The sequence below is a fragment of the Piliocolobus tephrosceles genome, unplaced genomic scaffold (genome assembly GCF_002776525.5).
Source record: "Piliocolobus tephrosceles isolate RC106 unplaced genomic scaffold, ASM277652v3 unscaffolded_407, whole genome shotgun sequence".
Taxonomy (NCBI): domain Eukaryota; kingdom Metazoa; phylum Chordata; class Mammalia; order Primates; family Cercopithecidae; genus Piliocolobus; species Piliocolobus tephrosceles.
In genome coordinates, this window is record NW_022325087.1 from 1,089 (window position 1) to 8,672 (window position 7,584).

At 34.8% G+C, this 7,584-nt stretch overlaps 1 protein-coding gene across 1 annotated transcript in view; it reads right to left on the reverse strand.

The window, feature by feature from the left end:
- Positions 1-2,303: 2,303 nt before the first annotated feature.
- The window catches only part of LOC111531032 (probable ribosome biogenesis protein RLP24), a gene marked incomplete at its 5' end in the record, with an annotated part of 10,391 nt that continues 5,110 nt past the window's right edge, over positions 2,304-7,584 (reverse strand). The window contains 3 exons of the mRNA XM_026448709.1: positions 2,304-3,218; positions 4,328-4,413; positions 6,726-6,789. Of these exons, the coding sequence (XP_026304494.1) occupies positions 3,145-3,218; positions 4,328-4,413; positions 6,726-6,789 (224 nt within the window). The remainder of the gene's footprint in view (positions 3,219-4,327; positions 4,414-6,725; positions 6,790-7,584) is intronic.

The window sequence follows — 7,584 nt, forward strand, 5'->3', positions numbered from 1 at the left end:
TCCTTGAAATTTAGTTTTTATTTTAGGTGTTTAACGTTGATGTTTTTCCCCTTGTCTTTTCAACACAATTCAGCAAGCTGCCATGTTAACTTTTACACAAAACTCTTCACTGGATATGAGAAATTTACATTAAGCTGTGAGCAATTAAAGTCTGATGTCTTTTTCCAGATCTCCATTTAAAATGTAAATTAAAGGGCAGAGGGAAAAATAACTTCCCTTAGTCACTTAAATTATCCCTTAAGATTACAGGAAACTATTCATTTTTTCAAACTAGGAGGAACCAAAAACGTATTTCCCTTTCCCACTCTTCACAACAGAAAATGCTGACGCAATGAGATACTCTTCTTAATAAGAGAACTTTCTGGCTGACTTAAAGGCTAAAATTGACACTTTAAACCATACATGTCCTTGTTTTTGTTAAGTGGATTTCACTCAATTTAGCCACAGTCACCCCCAAACCTTAACAGTCTCCACCCTTCTCCCAAGTCAAATCCCACTGCTGTTGTTAAGTTTTGTGTGGCCACACACAACCAATCCTAATAGCTAACATTTTAACACTAGCTTACTATGATGGTGGCCTTTAAGTATTTTACATGTATTAACTGACTGAATCCTTGCAAAGAATTCCAGGATTGGTCCTGTTATTATCTTCATTTTTCAGATGAAGAAACCAAGTCACAGTCAAGTTGAGTGTCACTCTCTTAGCTGTTACCTGGGCTTGTGAAGACTTGCTATACGAGGCTCTGGATAAAATCCTACATAAAGGCAGGGAAACAGACATGTATAAACACAAATCACTAACACCTTGATCTTCTAGTTCTGTGGTAAAGGAACAGGTTACCTAGTCCTAAAATTTTTCTACCTATATATTTAAATGGGAATAATGCTATCTGCTTCATGAGATATTGTGAAATAGGCCAATCTTCTCAAACTCTTCTGAACTCAAACTCTTCTATACTTCCTCTTCTAAACTCTTCTCAAACTCTTATAGATACAGAAGTTTATCCACAAGATAAATTTCTTCGTAAGGTTTCTATTTTTAAGAAATAAGAATTTTTAAAAATAGTTTTTCTATATTCTAACAAGGTATTGTAAGGTGTATGTGTTAAGGATATTCCTTCCCATGATTTCCAATCCTATATTGTTCCAACCTGGGCAATATGGTGAAACCCTGTCTCTATGAAAATAAATAAATAAATAAGACAAAAATCAGCTAGGCAAGGTGGAGCAAGCCTTAGTACCAGCTACTCGGGAGGATGAGGTGGGAGGATGAGGTGGGAGGATGGCTTGAGCCAGGAAAGCAGGAGTTGCAGTTAAGCCAAGATCAGGCCACTGCACTCCAGTCTGTGCAACACAGTCAGACCGCCTCAAAAAAAAAGAAAAAAGAAAAAAACAGTTCCCCTTAGTAAACATTTTGCTTTGTTTCACTACTACTCAGCACAGGCCTCTACCAAACAAACTGAAACAAAGTAGCCTAAAAGTATGATACCATAACAACCTCTCAGACAACATTTTCATGGGAAGTGATCCAAACAGGCTTCAAGGGTTATGGTGGGATGAAAAAAAAAAAAAGAAAAAAAAAATTATGGCATTTGTATCCATATAGTTTAGAATGAGATCTGGGTTCTCAAAATTCTATGAAATCATGAAAAGGAAGAAAACTGTTTGGATGCTAAACGTAAGATACAACATCAGCTCTTCAGTTCAGCCCAATTTCCCCCAAATTGATGGTTGCAAGGCACCGGCAGCTTGCTCCTTCACTGGCAGTGTAGGACACTTGTTTCCTAATAAAATGTAACTTTTAAAATGTGTATTTCTTTAAAAAATGAATATGGTATGTAGTAAAAACTCAAGAAACTTTACAAATGTCTTTCCTCACATGAATCATTTCATTTCCCCTAATCTTCAATCAATAATATTGTTTACAAATAAAAATACCCAGGCAAAACCACACTGGAACTCAGCTCTCCTAACACTTGGTCCAGGCACTGGTCTACAGCTTTAGTTTTACTATCTCATACTGAAATAAAAAATGAGCCATTACTTTATAATTATGTAAGGCTAAGAATTAGTAATTGTTTCTACATTCTACCCTAGAAAGAAAAAATTATGCAAACTGATAGTTACTATCTTTAACATACTTAAAATTGTAAACAATGTAAAAACACAGAAACATTAAATATCTATTTCTCTTTAATTAAATGTATCTCCTACTTAAATGGGATGTGTAGAGGAAGATTTCTTCTTCCAGATAATCAATACTTCACATCTTTGTTTAGTGCCTTTAGATAATAAATATCACATTACTTTTTAAATGGTTTTATTTTACGTACAAATAATGAACATATGTTGTACCCATAAATTCTACCTTCCAAAATCAGGAGCTTTTTAAAAGAAAACCACATAATAACTTTTAAAAGGCGCTGGGATTCCTCTGCTTCTAGATCATTGCTGGGCTAGAAAAATAAAGTTTTTTCTACCAGCAATCACAAGTGAGAAATGAGTATTCTCCAAAGTGGAAATTCTAGAGTGTAGTGTCACTCCAGGCAAAGATTATTCAGTTCTCATCCCCAACATCCACAGCTACCTATCAGAAGAGTTAAACCAGGTCAAAACAGTCCAGCATAATTTAGATTTCATCAAACCATGTCATTATGCTCTTCTAAGATACAAATAAACCAAAACAGGAAATACTAAAACAAAAATAATATCTGATACTGCCATACAAATTGTTAGTTCCTTTTTGTATCCCCCCCTTCTATAACATTAACAAAGGGAATATTTTACTGCAAAGAATATTTTATTTTATACATCACTAGCCATGAATTTTTGCCATTAGTTACTATACAAATGCTGCCTAGTGCCCTTATCCAAATGGCATAACCATTTTACATCCATAATTCACTTCTATAGTTATAAGTAGAATTTTCATGATTTACTTAAGTACATCTATCAGTGAAGATTTAACACTGAGATGCAATCTAACATCCGTAATATCTGATGTTATGTAGAAGGCAATGTAGGAAAGATGTATTTTAATCACTTTTCATTTAAGTGACCTTATGTAAAAAATAAGATACTTTAGCAGTTCCAAGTATCCAAAGGGTATTTTCAAATGTACACAAAAGAAATGGTTAGAGATTTTTAAGGAGCATCTTCCATGTCCACATCCTCTTGTAACTGCTGTACCATTTTCTCTTCCAACTGCTTCCATTTGCCTTTAATAAAAAAAAGTGAAAAATAAACAACTTAATTCAATGTGGCCTTACAGAATTCACATCAACACTTTATAAAGGATCCTGCATGTTTTAAAGTAATATAAGCCATTCCTAAGAAATTTAATAACAGCTAAACTAACATAGGTCTTACGATATGCCATGCATCAAATAAACATTCTGCCTACATTTGCTCGTTTCACCCTCATAACAACCCCCCATTTTAAATATGTGAAAACTGAGGCTCCAAGACAGATTAACTTGCTGAAGGTCACTCAACTAGAAAGTCATGTAAGTCAAAGCACTGGCATGTGAACTCCGGCCATCTGGATCCAAGGTCCCTGCTCTTAACACTGTTCTATCTACCTCAAAGAGGATTACCTAAAAAATTAGATAACAATGGTTCCTTTCTGGTGCTTTTTGACTATCAGTTTGTTATCATGCATATGTGAAACAAATGCTCCAGAATTTTGTCTACTTTAATAAAATTCGGTACAAAAATAATACAAGTAGATTTACACAAATGTACTCAACATGTGCTTACAGAATTTGATCTTTACTAAGATTTTTTTCCCTTTAAGTGACCTACCTAAGTAAATTGCATAAGAGACTGTACTTGGTATTAGCTGAGTAAAAGAAACAGCAGTCCAAATTTTAGTATCAGAATCACCTGGAACGCTACTGAACAGTGGCCCAGACTCAAAGAGCCTCGGCCTATGTATTTATACTAAGTTCCCCAAGTTGGTAATTCTCATACCAAAGTTTGAGAAATGCTAATATAAAACATTGTCCTTTAATCAATACAAGTGTGAGACAAAAATCATCTACAAAACTATTACTCAAATCATTTTGCTTAACTTGGGGAGATATGGAACACAGAATTCAATGAAGGGAAAAAAGAAACACCATATAAATAGATTACAACTGGGAAATACACTGAATAAACTCTATTTGAATAGACCAAAACATATCATAAACTTACTATATTTAAGATAATATTTAAAGGAAAAACTACACAAGGTTAGTTGGTACCCAAATACACAGACCACAAAAATCTAGATTTTTCATTTTTCTTCTTAAAGCAGAAAACTCCTGTGCAATGCAGTACTTACCTGCAAGAGGGGCCCGGATAAGATGGATGTTTTGCTTGACTTCTTTGATATCCTGAACTTTCTGCAGCTCTTTATTTTTCTTCAATCTACAACAAAACACATTAAAGCCAAAATTTCAGTTACTAACACTGCTTTAAGCGGCATCAATTCACAATACAGCTTCTAAATTTTGTTACTTCAGTTAGCCCCACAGATGGGGAATGGAAATATGATGGCTGCCCTTCTGTTCACTCCCCTTTCTTCTCCCCACAACACCCCCCATCCAGCAGGAGCATCAACACCAAGTGAACAAAGAGCCTCTCAGTTCTCTCACATTATTCCCAAATGGCAAGTGGTGAACATAACCTAAAAGAGATATATACCTTACATTTATTCCCAAATCTAAGGTAAGGTCACCTGTTAAGCCCTCACAAATGTACATTTTCTTCCCTAACAACTCAAACTCAAAGTGGTTTTCTAGTTCGTAATTAGCTCAAAATAGGATTCCTACCCTACCACAACACTTGTTCATGCATTCATTCTTTGTACTGAAGACTGGCACAGAATGGGAGCTCAATATATATTTGCTGAGTAAATGAAGGATGTGATTCATGAAAAGAAGTAGCACTTGGCTGTGCACAGTGGCTCACACCTGTAATCCCAGCACTTTGAGAGGCCATGGCGGGTGGATCATGAGGTCAGGAGATCGAGACTATCCTGGCTAACATGGTGAAACCCCGTCTCTACTAAAAATACAAAAAATTAGCCAGGCGTGGTGGCGGGCGCCTGTAGTCCCAGCTACTCGGGAGGCTGAGGCAGGAGAATGGCATGAACCTGGGAAGCGGAGCCTGCAGTGAGCCAAGATGGCGCCACTGCACTCCAGCCTGGGCAACAGAGCAAGACTCAGTCTCAAAAAAGAAAAGTAAAGAAAAGAAAAGAAAAGAAAAGAAAAGAAAAGAAAAGAAAAGAAGTAGTACTCTACTACATAAAACAACCTTTAACCGTTACAGTGCCTAGATCTTTTCTCCTCAAATAGATAAGTCTCTGTTATATAATTTTTAAAAAACCACTGGGTAATTAAAAGAGCACAAAACACATGATATTCAATAGAAATGCTAACAGACTAGTCCTCAAACATTTTTCTGAAATGCTTTAAAATTTTTAAGCCACAAAGCTGCTGGCACATGCTTCTTTTCCATGACATATTCCATAGCGATTAATTTAAAAGCTAATGGTCCTGCTCTGAAAAAAATAGCTGATTCCAAGCTGGGGAAGAGGAAACATCTTGTCAGCTATGAAACATGAATGCACTCAAAGAATGAGGAGAACTGTCAAAATGACATAACAGTCTGCCTGAAGGAACTCCCACAGGCCAAACTTGGGCCACTTAGAACATCAAAATAAATAATGACAATAAAGAATTATAATCCAATGTATACCATATGAATCCATGAATACAGACAGATGTAGTATGAGTAAAGGAATAAATCTTGAAATTGATGGAAAAGGGAAAGTTCTTTCTTACATGAGAAAATCAACTAAAAAATGTAGAAGAAATGATGGAATTAGAAAAACCACCATTTGGCAACAATCACAACAATAGTATTAACTGATTCAGGCAAGACTCTAATGAAAACCAAAACCAGTAGGTACAAGTTTGAGGAGTAATAGGCTCTTTATTGAATCTCTATGTATCTCCCCCAAGATATATACTGATTATAAGGAAAACAAAATAGTAACCTTCCAGTGGAGAAACCTAACAGACATCACCTTAATCAAATGATCAAAGTTAACATCACCAGCAAGGTGACATCATGTGCTTCCCGATATGATGCATGAGAAGGATAGGCCATCATTTCTGTGACATCCCTGCCAAAGGTGCCTAACCAAAATTTAATGAGGAAGATATCAGACAAACTCAAATTGAACAACATTCTATACAATAACTTGACCTATAGTCTTCAAAACTATCACTGTCATGTAAAATAAAGAAAGATGAGAAACTGTCCAGATTAAAGGAGCCTGAAGAAATATGAAGGACTTTCTGTTGCTATGGACGTAATCAGAAAAACTGGTGAGGTCTAAACAAAGTTCATAGATTATATAATAGTATTACATCAATGTTAATTTCCTGACTGATAGATAACCACACTGTGTTTAAAAGAATGTTATTTTTAGGTTACATACACTTAAGTATACTTAGAAGAAAAAAGCGTTACGGTCTTCAATACGTTGTGACAGGGATAAAGTAAATGTAAAATGCTAGCAGAATATACAAGAGTTCTTCATATTATTCCTGGAAGTTTTTGGTAAGTCTGAAGTTAGGTCAAAATAAAAAATTAAAAAAAAAAAAAAAAGAATGCCTCTAATATCTACTAGTAATTACTTTCCAAAAGTTACTCCACATAAATATTCATACCTGTTCATTATAAATTTAGCTTGGCGTTTCTGTTTGATCTCTTCAACTCTCTTCATTGCATCAACTACAAAAAAGTTCGTAAGAGTTAGCAAATGTACACACATTCAAGTAGTATGATCAACAACTGCATTAACAAGCACTTCTTTATTATTCTGATTTAGAAATGAATTAACGTGAAAAAAATCATTACAAAAACAATCCCTACTCAAAAAGCTGAAGGTATATACTCATGGCCATCATCAATCTCAACATTCTCTATAACAAGTATCATTTCTCTAATTTTTATTTGACAAAAGTCTCTGTTGCTGTTAAATTTTCCTTCCACTTTAAACCAATCCAATGCTTTTCAAATTTTACTATAAAGAGAACTTGGACTATTGACAACTAATCTCATTCTTAACTTGTAATTTCCATGAATAAAGACAGCATCTTTCTGGTTATGAACACTTAAAGTGCCTGGGATATGGTCAGCACAAGATACTGGCAGAATGAACCAAACCATCAATACTAGTATGTTCTAGACCACAAGAATCCAACTGTTTCAGAAAATGTCTACAGGAGCGTTGGCTAAAAGGGGGCTGAGTCCAGCTATGCTCTAAAATCTCTATTAGTTCTATCCAATGAAAGAGAAAACACATATGAAATTTTAAATTTTCTAGTAGCCATATTTTTTAAAGTAAAAAGGAACAGGTGGAATTTTAAGGATACATTTTATTTAACCCAAATTTTCAAAATACTGTCACTCAACATGCAATCTATATAAAATTATTAGTGAAATATTTTATTCCTATTTTCATATTGAGTCTTCAAAAATCCAGCATTCATTCCACATTTACAGCACAACGCAATTTAGCCACAT